This window comes from Triturus cristatus, chromosome 3_1 (assembly GCF_964204655.1).
Source record: "Triturus cristatus chromosome 3_1, aTriCri1.1, whole genome shotgun sequence".
In the NCBI taxonomy this organism is placed as follows: domain Eukaryota; kingdom Metazoa; phylum Chordata; class Amphibia; order Caudata; family Salamandridae; genus Triturus; species Triturus cristatus.
This window is the reverse complement of record NC_140583.1, coordinates 896,211,323-896,226,437: the sequence shown is the minus strand read 5'-3', so window position 1 is coordinate 896,226,437 and position 15,115 is coordinate 896,211,323. Positions and strand designations below refer to the sequence as shown.

The 15,115-nt window shown below is 44.0% G+C and overlaps 1 protein-coding gene across 1 annotated transcript in view; it reads right to left on the bottom strand.

Annotated features, from left to right (window-relative positions):
• Positions 1-15,115, bottom strand: part of GRB14 (growth factor receptor bound protein 14) — a 681,395-nt gene that overhangs the window by 530,181 nt on the left and 136,099 nt on the right. Inside the window, exon 2 of the mRNA XM_085645413.1 lies at positions 4,244-4,400. Coding sequence (XP_085501539.1) covers positions 4,244-4,400 — 157 coding nt within the window. The remainder of the gene's footprint in view (positions 1-4,243; positions 4,401-15,115) is intronic.

Below are 15,115 nucleotides of genomic sequence, written 5' to 3'. Positions count from 1 at the left end.
GGTGAGAGGAGCTGGGAGAGGTCTTGACCCAGGGAGTGGTAGAGATGGCACCAGGCTGCCCTGCATCTGGAGAGTAGGGAGGAGAAGCCTGGGAGGTGAAAAGGCCTGGGCTGGTGCTATAAACAAATTGGCCCATCTCCTGCTGAGTGATGGAGGATCCAGACCCCCAGTATCAAAGGGAGAGAGGTGACACTGGGAGGGAGACACCTAGAACTGATTTAGGAAGGGGTCAGAGCACATACAAGCTTCAAAGACATTTAAAGGGTATAACTATGAGAGCCGAAACCCCTGAACATAGGAATTGAACAGATATGGATTGAGACTGAAAGGGCTTGGACCCATTCTGTGGTCAAGAGGAGCCTCTGCTAAAGAAGGAACAACTGAAGAGACTGCTGTGGATAGACCAATCCTTGCCCTTGTGATCTGGGGCTGGTCTGCAGTTTGCTGTTCTAACTAAGGAAGAGTCTGTTGGGACTGTGCTTGGAGGTGCTGGGTCCCCCCGCTTGAAGAAGACGGTGCTTTGTGCTGTGTCTTGTAACCCCTAGGGTCCAAGGTGAGCTGGCTCCCTGTTTGGAAATACAGGATCATAAAAGGTTCCGGAGAAGTCCCAAGCAACGCGGTGTGGGTGTGCTTTTTGCTACTTGAGACTCTCAGAAGTTGTGCCTTGTGATCGTGGGCACGCAGGAGTAAGCTAAGTCTCAGATGCGAAGAGTGCATGTCATGGTGCAGGCCAAGGCGTTGGTGTGGAGTGTCTGGTCATGGTGTGCACGGGGTGACAAGGCGAAGCTCGGATGTGCAAGGGTGCATGTCGTGGTGCAGCCCTGGTGTTGGTGAAGAGCGCCTGGGCCTCATATGCACCAAAGGAAGAAGCATGACGCGGAAGCACAGTGTGCGTGTTGTGGTGCAGCCAGGGCGTTGGTGAGGAGCGCCTGGACATCGTGTGCACCAACGGAGTAAGAGAGTCTCGGACACGCTAGGTGCATGTCATGGTGCAGCCCGGGTGTTGATGAAGAGTGCCGGGGTCTCGTAGGCACCAAAAGAAGAAGTGAGTCTCTGACATGCAAGAGCATTGCACCAGCCAGGGCGTTAGGGAAGAGCGCCAGGACATCGTGTGCACTGGGAGAAGAGGTGAGACTCAGACACGCAAAAGTGCGTGTCGTGGTGCAGCCAGGGAGAAGAGGAGAGGCTCGAACATGCAGGGTGCGTTTGAGGTGCAAGCGGAGTGTTGGTGAAGAGCGCCGGATCGTCGTGAGCACCAGAGAAGAGGAGAGTCTCGGACACGCGGTGTGCATGTTGAAGTGCAACCTGAGGCGCTGGTGATGAGTGCCTGGTTAGGGTGTGCACCAAAGTGAAGTAAAGTTTCCACAGTGCTGAGGGCGGGTCTTGGTGTGGACTGAGACTGCCGGAGTGAGGGCCAAGTCATTGGGGCCCTCGGAGTCGATCAGCAGCGGTCCGGACCGGCAGCCACGGAAGAACTAAGCCGCCGGCCTGAGTCCACCGCAGCCCGTGATGGAGTTCTGGATCAAGGCCCAAGTCGCTGATGACGGGGAGGAGAGTGGGATCGCGCCCCCCCAGGTAACGTGGATCAACACCTGGGATGGGCTGCGGGCCCGGAGGGACACTCTCTCGGCCTCTCACTTCAGTCAGCTGCGCCAGCCGTTGATTCCGCTCAGATCCCCGCCCGTGCTGACCCAAGACGGGGCAGTACTAGGGCCGGAGTGGGAAGCAGTACTTTGTGTGTCATCATTTGATCCATAACGGGGGCACTGTTAACAGAGCACGTAAAATTGTTGTATTACACTTTGCATTATTGCTGCTAACGAACTATCGAACTGTCGTATGACGCCTGACCTCATTTATGCCTGATGAACCTTGTGCTTGATGCGTTACGCACTGCGTTATTTCTCCCTTGCATATTACCTGATTGTAACGTGACACATTGCATTATTTCTTCAGTGCACAGTATCTCAGTATAACGTGGCACAGTGTATTATTTCTTCATTGCACCGTACAGGATTGTAGTGTGACTCATTGCTTTGTTTCTTCCAGATACAGGGCATGGTGGTGGTGATACGCATGGCATTATTCCTTCAATTGAAAAGCACATGACTGTGGAGCTACTTATCGCATTGTTTCTCTGTCGCACAGTATAAGAGAATATTGTTACGCATTGCAGTATTGTTTCCTTTTGCAAAGTGTATGATTCTAGCAATACGACTTGCCTAACCTTTTGGGAAACGGTTCGAAGTGAGCTTAACTGTTGGTTAGAAGCAGTGGTTGGGATTAGAACCTACCAACCCACTGGAAAGAATGCTACCCATTCTTATATGTTGATTTTGTATCAGGTGGTCGTATCATATAATTGCTTATATAAAGATTATACTCATTTTATCAATATTGGTGTGGAGTCTATTTGTGATGACATCATGGGGTTACTGTGAGCATGGTTGCACATACTGAACACTCGTGCCTTGGAGATAAGCCTGGCTGCTCGTGCCAAGCTACTAAGGGGGTGAGCAGGGCTATCTCAGACGGTGTCCTTACTTAGCCTAACGTTGAAGCGAGGGGTCGGGGATGCATGCCTCCAGCACTTGGTGGCGGTGGTAAGCGACAGGGACCTCCACTTCCAACAGTGAACAGTAGCAGAATCAGTTCTTAACCACACTGCACACGTCTCCGTGCCTGGCATGATTTCATGGTTGTATTGACTCTACACTTTCATTCTGTTCATGCATTCAAACTTATGTCCTGTGATCTTTGTAGTTTTCATCCTTCCACCTCAGGAAGTCTTCTCCCTTTCCCTTCTGGGTGTGTACCCCTATATGTTTTTTTGCAGTTTGTGCAACCACTCTAATGTTGCTGAGCTGGAGTCTCTGCTCCTTGGCGTGCTGGGGATCAGAGATGGTCTCCATGTTGACATCTGGTCTCAATGCTGCTATCGGGATAAGGTACTCCCTCTGGTTGTGGATCACTCCCCTCTGTACCTGCTCATGTATGGTAATTAGTGTGCACTGATCTTTTGGCTAATAACTTACTTATTTAGACCTCCATCCAAACGCCACTCGAGGTCACAGTGGCAAATCACACTGCTAACATGTGTCAGTCTATGCCAGAATTCCTGAACGCTGCACCCGGGAAAGCACTCCTGGGTCATCTCTTTCCCTTCCCCATTTTCTCTTAGTTTCTCTGGTGAGACATTAGAGCTCGTGATACCTTCAGCAATACTCAGGGAATGCAAGGACTCTCACTGAATCTACATCTTTGACCAAAGCTTGATATCCTCTCTTTGATATTGCCACCAAAGCATATTCTCAGAGTGGTACTAGTATGCACTGTCAGTGTGCCATTATTCGTTTTACTGAATTTTTGTAATGTAGTGAGAACGTGGAAATTAAAAATTTCCTTTACTCTTGAGAATTCCATTGTCCATGCCAACTCTTTTGCAAACCTTTCTTACCTTCCTCTTTAAGTCTAACTGAACACAAATGTAATACCAAATTGAAACAGCAATACCATAAATACACACCACTGTGTGTATGTGATCCACCTCCCCCAAAGGAAGAAACAGAAGTTCCCAACAAAAGTACCCCACAAAGAGTCCAGATATATGGAGTATTATGCTCCAATGATGTGCACCTCCAACGCTCCCTCTGTCTCCAGAGGGCAGTCTCCAAGACCAAAGTTAGATTAATCACAACTGTGGATTGCACCACCAAACTCAAGTTCCACAAATGATTGGATCCATCCAATGTTGTTAATGTTACATTGGTTTATTCTTCTTTTGTGATAAAAAACAGCCAAGCAGCCAACGCATTTCATACAGCTACAGTGGACTTCATCAGGGCTCATTTTTTTATATCAAATTCCTAACTGTAAGGAATTGCAAACACGCTGTGATATTTACATCGAGCACATGGAGTAAGACGCGTGGACTAACATGCGGATTGCTGGTGTCCCGCAGATGAAAACCATTACGGCACAGGAGCCAATTGTTATTGAAATACCCTGGATACGGGAGAGTATAGTTCGAATGCTGAGAAACATACTGAATATCACAGCGTGTTACACATTCACGATGGAGCTACATTGTAATCACATCAAAACTAATTTTCAATCATTTGTGAACTATTATCTGACAAATGAACAAGAATAACACTGCAATAAATGGTGAAAAAATAAATATGCATTGTCTAAACCTGATTAATTTTTCGCTCTAAAACCTTTACATGTTATTTATGCTTACCTAGACCCAAGTGTGGAAGATGTTCAAACAGAGTCCAACTGTGATCATCAATGTAATGATGCTTCAGAATTAACAGTTGGCACACATCCCTAGCAGGAATGTCATTTGGTACTTCCAATGCTCTGCTGGTATCATCTTCACTGTAAACTTTAATGACCTGTAAGAGGAGCAATGTGACATTTCTTTAGACAAAATTAAGAACATATAGTATTTTATTTTATTTTGCATCAGTCAATATATGTTTGACATCTTATTGTTCAGCTCAACAGAATATTGTATAGCCTTATAGTCCACCGTAGCGGGCTCTACGGGCCATTGAAGGCTCCAGGGTTAAAGGCCTGAGCCAAAGGTGAGGGCCTTTAACAAGAGAGCAGGCTTTTAATGGGCAGTAGTGCCCGCAACAGTGGGCTCTAAGGCTTTAAGAACATTCCACTCCTAGAGGGCAGAATGTTCTAATTTGTAAAACAAAGGTCTCATGAAGATCGAGGGGTTTGAAATCCCTTCTGGCTCCACGAGGCCTTTTGTTCACAGCAACAGCTGTGAACAAACATTGGAATGTTGTAGCTCCGGGCTTCTACCGGCCACTAGAAGCTTGGAGCACTCCATTATTTTCAATGAAGCTCCCAACATTCCAATGTTCTAATTCTTGTTAACACATACACAAATGCAAAATCCTTACTACAGAAACAAGCGACCACAGACATCCAGAAAACCAAAAATGATAATTTCACAGGATTCATGATACTCGAAGAGGAGAAACAAAGACCCTGAAAGTTGGACTGAGTGGAATGATATTAAGAAATATTTATTTTTTATTGTTGGAATCTGGAATGGAAAATTGTGACTTGGTTTTGAAAGATCCTCTGTAGTTATAGATCTAAGTTGTGGAAACGTGTGATTCCATTAGTTCTGCAAATAGCCCTTATTGTACTTGGGCCGCTAATGGGCTACTCATGTCAAACCTGGCACAAACAGTTTTTTGCATCTAATTTGACATTGCAAAGTGTTCACACATTTTCTGACCTGGTAGATTTTCCCCTTCCAGTTCAGGTAAAACCTGGCTAAATGTGTGCAAGAAAAAGAAGTGCACAATGAGTTTTGTAGCATGGAAGAACAAAAAAGATACCCACTTTCATCAGCCTAAAACAAGGATGTCTTCTCGCTCCTTGCCTTTTCAATATATATATACAGCAGACCTGGATAGCCGTCAATCGGAAGTTTTGAGTGACCCACCAAAACTAGCAAAGAGACCGGTGCGTAGCCTACAATATGCAGACAACATCGTCTTATGCAGCCAGACCCCAATCAGCATCCAGCATCAAATTACAACTCTCCTTGAATTCACTGAATTATCAGGCCTGAAATTAAAATAGAGCAAAACAAAAATCATCTGTTTCTTGTCAAAATGCAGCCAGCAAAATGTAAAAGTCAAATGGAAAGCAGCAGGGAACAGCCTCGACTTGGTAAACACTTGTAGCATGGAACAAGTGAAAATCTATAGTACTACCATGACGATGTCCAGTTTCGCATTTGAACTCATAATTGAGAGGCAAAACACCATAAAGGAAAAACCACACTGGGTAGGCTTCCTCACCCAAAGATCTAATCCCTTGAACCTCTCCTTGCGCTGATGCACTTTTGACTGCCTAGTAGGGGAAACAGCCTTTACAACGCAACCATTACAACGCATGCAGTTACACCACATGCCGTTGCAACAAAAAAGGTGTGCAGCAGTGGGTAGAAGGTGTTGGATTTAACTCCAACACCTTCCCTACTGTTTCACACACTGGACTTGGAATAGAAAATTAATTTAATCCAATTTACAGCGCTCCCCCGACAGAAAGTCGGGGTAAAGTTTGGCGTTGCAATGGCATGCGATATAATGGCATGCGTTGTAACGTCACAGATCCCATAGTAGCAAGGCAGGTACCCATGCACTATAGTGCAGGAGGGCCTGTGTTGAAACAGGATTGTTTTTATGAAGAAAGCGCCACCTTCCATCACAAAAACAGTCCTTGGAGCCTTTTTTCTCTTTCTACGTGTGCTGCAGAATCCGACACACATAGAACGAGGAAAAAACAAGAAGAAATAAAGATATTTCTCCTCATTTGACCTCCTCTTTGCATTCGACCATTTTCACGCATTCCCAGGTCTACCTCTCATGGTAAATCTGTGAATAAGCCAAAATCTATGGGTGGATGCGTGAGAACACCCATGCCTCACCAAAAGAATGACTCCCTCTTGCAGAGTAATGCAAGGCAGCGACTTGGGCTGTCTTGCGTTCCTCTAAATTTATCAAGCTTCGCAGGGCCATGCAAGATGCCCTTGCATGGCCTGGTAAATCACATCTAGGATTAGTGTTGCCCTTGCGTTACCTTGCATGGCACAAGGGGATACTAAACTTTTACAAATATGCCCCTCAATGTGCTATAATAAGGGTGATCAAAGTCATATTTATCTTCATGGGGAAATAACGAGATTTTAAAGCGTGTCTCATGGAATGCCTTAGTTTTTCTTTTACCAATAGTCTTACCAATGGAACTTTGGATACTTTGGAGTTTGGCGAACATTATGGCCCAAAGAGGCAGATATACACGATTTGGGGCAAACTGGAGCAGATATAACTATACCTGTTTTTTTACTGGTAATTCTAACTGGGAAACATTTAAAGAAAAGTTGGAGTTTTTGGTGCGATGTTCTTACAACTGCTTTAACATTTGGTTCTAGAGAGAGTTCTGTAGAAATTCAGAATACTACACCCTTCACATTCCTGAAGTGTGGTGTGAAAATGGAACATTGTATGTTTTTATTGCAAGAGTGTGTATATATAACACTGTATGAGGGAGGTGGAAAAAGGTAACAGCTAATTTGTGAAATCATTGAACCTGAACCAGCCTCAGTCCACTGTTGCCACTGGGAAGACGTTTTTGTTGCTACATCTGCTACTTTCTGTGACTCGGGAAGGACTGGAAGCATCATACATCTTTATTGAAAACATGATATTGTCTCTAGCAGGTCTGGATGGAGATCATAGCAGAAGATGTTGGAAGCCCAGTAGAAGTCTAGTTATATATGTACAAACATAGAAGGTTCTGTTCTCTAGGTCCTGTTGGCTTGCATGGGTAGATTCAGAATGATGTAACTAAGGGCCAGATGTAGGAAGCAATGTTGTGGTCGCAAGCTCTCCGATTTGGAATTTGTGAATGCATAAATGCTTTTTCAAATATACAAATCCAATTTTAGGAGTCAGTAAACTTTTACTGATACCTAAAATGGGATTCTGACCCATTAACAAATTATTGTTCAGGAGGAGCATGTTGTAGGCATCCCTTCCACTTATGGATTTCGTTTGCTGTGTATCAATGCTTTACATCCGTTAGCTGGCCGTGAAATATTGACTTGCAAGTTTGAGTAGTAAATCTTTCACAAAAATAAAATGATCTCTTGGGACCCTTTCCTATTGCTGAATTTTCTAAGAGAATTTGTTGGGGAGCTGGCAATAGTCCTAAGGGCCACTTCTAACTGCTAAACATGTTAACTTAAAATTCAACTTTTTGAACACAGCCCCGTTTCCATTAAGAAAAACACGCTGCATTTAAAATATATATATTTCTTGAAAAGCCATCATTGGCGTGGTCTGCTGACTGTAGGAGGCCAACTTGCACGTGATGGAGACCAATCAGAGGAAATAACAATTTGCAGCCCTCCTCATGAATATTCATGAGGCATGCCAGGTAACAAGCCAACAGATTCAGAATTTTGAAATATGACCTATTAGTACATACGTCAGTTCATACAATACTTTCCTTGTTGCAAATGTATTGGTTGCAAATTGCAACCAGATTTTGGCAACCAGATCTTTGTACATCAGGCCCTTAATTCTAAGTGGCCTTGCTGTTTCCAGCGTTTCCTGGGAGAACCACCTTCAGTACATCAGAAAGGTATGTTGAGATTACCAGAATTTCATGTGAATATTAAGGCTGGTAAGTGACACAAAAGGTAAGATTGTTGCAATTTACTCAAGGAAGAGGGCAAATATGTATTGCATGCCTGAGTGTATGCACATGAGTTTCCAGAATTGGTGCACTTTGCCTGTATTGCTGTCACATCCACAATTATAAAAAATAAAGCACTTTTCCTTGAACAAGCATTAGAAGACACTGCACGCCCATGACTCGTCATGGGCACAGCGCAACTGCGGCCCATGACGAGTCCAGCTCGTCATGGGCACAGAAGGGGTTAAGGGTTCCATGACAAAAGTTCAAAATGTTAAGGATGGGCAAATTATGAACAATGATAACATTGTCAGTAAAGTTAATGCCTAGTATAGACACATGAAAAACTTCAACTCACTTATAAAAAAATGGCGCCCCTTATGTAACTAACTGGCTAGTAACTCCTCATCCACAAAACCAAAATGCAAATAACAAGGACTGAAGGCCTCAAGTATCATGCCATTTTATGGCTAGTAAGGCATTCACCAAACTCAATAAGCGGTCCGATAATATGTTACAATATTTTATCAAACCGAGAATTCATTTTGGGAATAGATACGGAATCGGTATTTGGAAGAGGTGTGTTGAGCGTGTCCCTTCCAAATACCAATTCCTATAGGGATGTATTTATGTTTTGTAACTGAAATCCAGTCGCAAAACATTCATATTTTATCATCTCCTCAAAGGAGGTAGTAAGCCATTCACAAAATGTGACAATCCAAAAAATCGCTTTTATGAGCAGGCAGTGATCCATGAGACCACTGTCTGCTCATAAAAAAGGATTGTTTAACTTTTTTTTAAGCATATCCTGTTTTCTTTAAAGGAAATGGGTTGCATTTAAAAAAAAGATTGCTTTATTTAAAGACAATCACAGACATAGGGGTAATTGCAGGTAATTGTAGTGGGTCTCAATGTATGACCTACTTCATGCATATTAATGAGGTAGTTCGAACTACGACCCACTACAAATCGAAACGTTGAGAATCAAAATAATAGTACGTAGGTCGGTTCTCAAATTACCAGTGGATTCACTAGAAATCTGTGCACAAATTCCAATCACTTCTAAAAAATCTATTTTGTACATTCCATTTAAGGAATCGCAAATTGCAAATTGATATTTTTCGTATTTATGATTCCTTAAATGGAATCTTTGGACATGAGGCCCGAAGTTTCTTTGGGCCCCATCATGATGGCGGTCGGACTTTGTCCGCCCGCCACCGTAACGGAAAACGGGACCGACAGCCAGAGATGCAGCGGTCCCACGAGGCCAATTAGGATGCGCCCGCCACACTGGCAGGCGCATTCCGGCCTTTTCCATTGCGGCGGGTGGTGCTGTAAGGAGCACCCGTCCCAATGTAAAATACACATGTTGTGCATTGCCATGCACAATGTGACAGACACCAAGCAGTGCCTGCCACCTTGTGTATGGCAATGTAGGGGGTACCACAGGTACCCCCCAAGTGCAGCCCCAACCCTCCTGGGGGCCCGTAACGGGCCCCAAAGCAATTTCCGCCAGCCTTTCCATCGCCGCAATGGAAAGGCCCTGAAAAATGCTCCTAATAATATGGATGGCAGTGCCTGCTCGGCACCATATTGTACCCCATATCCGCATGGTAGGCAATCGTAACGTTTGCCTGCGGCGGACGGTCTTTCCGTCTGCCGCTGTACCCTCCGCCATGCTAATATGGCGGGGATAAATCAGGTACAGATAGCAGGCGGATCGCCACCACCTGATCAGCAGTGGCGATCCAGCCGCCATCATAATAGGCCCCTAATTTAGGCACTGGCAGGCTGTACTCCATGATACTTGGGCAATTAAGCAATGCACTCTGCTATGCTGGTGGATTGCAGCCAACCATATTTAGAAATCTTTATTTAAAAAAGCTGCTGCTATAGCGGCTCTGCTTAAGAAGAACAAAATATCCCTGACATGAGTGAATGACACAAATATTGATTTAAATATATTGTCAGGCTTGAATATCAGGTCAAAAATGTTGCCACTGAAAAATATCATAGGACCGAATATCTAACATGAGAATGTTATTTGTTTGGTATATATATCGTTTTTAAGAAAGCTGTTGTGTTTAATATAGTTTACTTTATTGTAGTTGCTGACAGCATATTATTTTAGGTGTTAGAATTGCAAGATAATTGTTATTAAGCATTTAAACATTTCTTTTATTTTTAACTGTTCAGTTTTTTAATTTAATTAGTAATTTCTAATGTAGTAGCATGGTGTAGGGTTTTTAGGTGAATCGGGTGAGAAATTAATTAAATTATAATTGATTTACTTTTAATGTTAATTTTTTATTTTACAATAAATAGTAAATGTATAATTAATTATATAACATGCTTAATTGCTTGAATAATATTTTATTTCTTTAAGTTTCATTTGTTAATTGTAATGTAGCTTTGAATTTTTATATTTGTGTTAGTAATTTGTATTTGAGTAGTAGGCTGTTGGTAATCTAGGAGAATTGGGTGGAAACTAATTAAATAATAATTTAGTGTGAATATTAAATAATGTATTATTCTAAATTGAATATGTAATTGATTCATAAATATTTTAATTGTTTAATTGTTGTTTTATTTATTTGAACTTCAGTTTGATAATTTAATGTATATTTCATTTTAATACTTTTGTTGGTAATTCATATTTTTAGTAGCGGTTTGTTGGTTTTTAGGGGAATAGGGTGGGAGGGTATTTAAATTATATTACAAGAAGCAATGTCAAAATTCTTGTTAGGTCCAGAAGAAGTTCCAGTAATTTAAAACTGAGCTCAACTCCTGGTAGCTGTGGCACAGAGGAAAATGAGTAAAGCATTTAAAAGTAACAAAACAGTTAAAAAGTCGACAATACAACATAATAATCCTATTCCAATTTATTAAAATAAAGAATACCTTGACAAACAAAATGGCTCCAAAATGACAAAAATCCAAGAAGGAAAATTAGAGATGTGAAATTTTATTTTTATTTTTTTTAAATACCACCAAAAAGTGTTAAGGGCACTGCTGCTGTGCTTTTCCAGGACCTACAAGCATTATAATGCCAACAGTGATGGAGCACAAGTTGGATCCAGAAACCAGGTTCGCCTGATACTAAGTTTTACCTTCTAACTTCATCTATGAAATGGAAGTCAACAATCCTCCACTGGGAAAGGCTGCAGACTGTGACAGAGAAAGCCTCCATGACACCAGATAGCCTACGGATGAGGTCCCAAAAAATCTCCAAGCCAGAGTAATACAAAATTCGCAGAAGAATGGTCCCTCTCTGGATTGAAACGTCTGGCAACTTTGCTTGTGAAGATTTCTTCCTTTGGACTACTCACTTTTTTGGAGCTTGGAATCCTTCACCAGGGCAAGGCCAAACTCTGTAGCCAAACTAGGCTTCAGGAGGCCGAATAGCCTCTCCTCAATGTCACACTAAAGGAGATTTGCTGCTGCAGAAAAGATCAGAGTGGGAGCAACCTGAATCTTTGGCCCAGACGCAGCACACAGTTTCCCTCTCTACCTAAATCCAACATGGCAAAACCTTTCTTCCCCTGTGCAGAGCTCCTGTGCTCACACTAGAGGTGTAGCCAGGGAAATGAGAACCCCTCTCCTATGGTCAAGACAAATCAGTTCTAGGGGCAGCTCCTCTTCCACTGAGGTTGGTGCCTGGCTAACTAGGGGGAGAAAGGAGGGACAGGTCCAAGTATTAGCTTGATCTGCCTTTGACAGTGTAGGCCTCTGAAGTTAATTAAGTTCCTGGGCACAGCCCTGATGGTCATCTTGTCAGGGGAACAACTAACACTGATAGGAGTGACGCTTCGGGGGTGGAGATACGATACGAGTTGGGAACTGTATTTTATTTTTGCCTGATTGTTGAAGTTGATCCACTTGCTTTTAAACCTGTTTTTAAAAACTTTATTGCTGCTGACTGCACCTTGCACAAAAACGCTTCTTTTTGCACTCTCGAGCCTACCATACCAGCGCTTTTTACTGTGGGTAGCGCTCTAGTCTTTTTGTGCCGACGCCTACTTAAGCGTCACCCTGAAGCGACCGCGCACTAACTAACACTGATAGGAGTGACGCTTCGGGGGTGGAGATACGATACGAGTTGGGAACTGTATTTTATTGTTGCCTGATTGTTGAAGTTGATCCACTTGCTTTTAAACCTGTTTTTAAAAACTTTATTGCTGCTGACTGCACCTTGCACAAAAACGCTTCTTTTTGCACTCTCGAGCCTACCATACCAGCGCTTTTTACTGTGGGTAGCGCTCTAGTCTTTTTGTGCCGACGCCTACTTAAGCGTCACCCTGAAGCGACCGCGCAGTGGACGCGCGCAGCGGGCGCGCCGGCGGCGCGCCAAAGGCAAGCCCGTCTGCGCCCGTCCGCGACCAGACGCGGCCCAGGGCCCGTCCCCCTGGCCATACCATCCCAGACCAGTGTAGGACGATGGCATACATGAGGCAGGCGCTCCTACATCTGCGCAAGGTACTACCATCGGAATGCACTCACACGCTGCACTTGGAGCAATGGCTTTTGAAGTGCGAGGGGTGCGGTTATACTATGCGCAGAGATCTAGAGATGAGTAAGGAAGGTAACGAACTTTCTTCCTTTCTACTGAATTGTCGATCGTTGAAACGCCATAGTTTGAATATATATGACTTGCTTATAGATGACAACCCTGACTTGGTTTTCCTGACAGAATCATGGTTGGATGAGCAGTCCCTCCCTGATATTATTGAGGCCCTTCCCGCCGGCTATAACATTCTCCAAATCAATAGAGGGAGTCAGAAGGGGGGGGGGATAGCTATTGTACACAAAACTGAGCTTATATGTACTCTCGAACCGACTGTCATCAATAACTGTGAAGCTGGGCTATTTTCCATCTCGATTGGCCCTAACTGCACCATTAAGGGCTACCTTATCTATCGCCCGCCTGGTGCAGCGACTGCGTTCATTGAGAGCCTCCTTGAGGCTCTAACGCTATCTGCTCTACGTCATAACAAATTCATGATTGTAGGAGACCTTAATATACATCTGGACGATGTCAATTGTAGAGAGGCTGTAGCCCTGATTAAATCGTTGAGAGCTCTTATGTTTGTGTTGGCCGATAATAGTGCCACCCACCAAGCAGGGCATTTGTTGGACCCTATCTTTACAAATTGGGAAGATATAAGTGTATCTAACCCGATTAAGATCTTGTGGTCAGATCATTATCTGATCCCTTTTAAACTTAGACGACCGACCAACAGAGGGTCTGTACCGAAACCCCTGGCTATTAGGCGCAGAGACTGGAGGAAGTTTAGTCATGATGGATTCAGTCATGCCCTAGGACAGGGATCCCCAAAACTCAGCAACAACCTGACTGAGGCGTGCAGGATGTATGATGAATGGGTTGAGAGTGCATTGAATAAAGTTGCCCCCTGGACTCAGAAAGCTATGGCTCGGAGCATGAAATCCGCTCCGTGGTTTACTGCTGAGCTACGAGCCGCCAAAACCAAATGTAAAACTCTTGAGCGTAGATGGAGAGTGGATTATGCCCCTTCACTACGTGAAGTCTACAAGAGTGAATTAAAGTCCTATCATAAACAGATCAGGGAGTCTAAAAGAGACTATTACAGTAAGAGGATTGACTGCTCAGAGAATACCTATAAAGAGCTATTTATGATCTTAAAGGAACTCTCCTCCCCGCTAGCTAGTTCAGGGGAAGTTCCCCCCTCGACAGAGTCATGCAATGAGATCGCAGACTTCTTTATTGGGAAGGTAGAAAAGATCTATGACTCTTTTCAGACTATTACAGAACCCACAGATTTGCCCAACTCCTACAGCGAAATACAGGTTAAGAACATTCTTGGGAAGTTTGTGGTCCCCCAAACTGAGGAGCTAATTAATATTCTATCGGACATCCACTCTGGCTCTCCCTTAGATGCTGTTCCAGCGAGGATTCTTCGCAGTCATCTCCCCCAGGTAGCGGAACACATAGGTAACTTGGCCTCTCTTTCCTTTCAAGAATGCCTAGTTCCGGACGACTGGAAACTGGCCCAAGTTGTCCCGATAAAAAAGAAAGCTCATATCAGCATATCACAACTGGACAATCTGAGACCTATCTCGCTCCTCCCCTACTGTGCGAAGGTAGTGGAGAAATTGGTTAACCGACAGCTGGTGAGCTTTGTGGAGGAGATTAAGATCCTTCACTCGTCTCAGTCGGGATTTAGAGCCAAACATTCGACGGAGACCGCTCTCCTTCTTTCGACGGAACTGCTGCGGTGTCAGGCGGATGAGGGTCACACGGCCGCACTGGTCCTATTGGACTTAAGTGCGGCGTTTGACACCGTTTCACATTCCGTTTTACTGGACCGTCTGAGTGAGAAGGGCATAACCGGTCCTGCTCATGAGTGGTTGGTGTCCTTTCTTAATAACAGGAGATTTCAAGTGCACTGTCCACCGTGCAAATCCAGTATTAGACGTCTTAAACAAGGGGTTCCACAAGGCTCGATTCTGAGCCCCACATTATTCAATCTGTACATGGAACCTCTTGCCAAACTGGTGGAGTCATATGGTGTTGCCATAGTCTCTTACGCAGACGATACACAACTGGTGATCAATCTGTCTCGTGACCCAGTTGTGGAGGCTGAGAAATTTTCGGCATGCCTGGTAGCACTTGATGGGTGGATGAAGCTGAACTACCTCCGCCTCAACGGTAATAAGACGGAAGTTCTTATTGTTGGCCCCTGTCCCTCCATCTGGACATCCGCCTGGTGGCCCATAGAACTGGGCTCTGTCCCTGTCCCGGTTGATACAGTCAAGAACCTCGGCATACTCCTCGATTCTAATCTAGCCTACACTAATCATGTGGGTAATGTTGCTGGTAAATGCTATGGTATCCTGA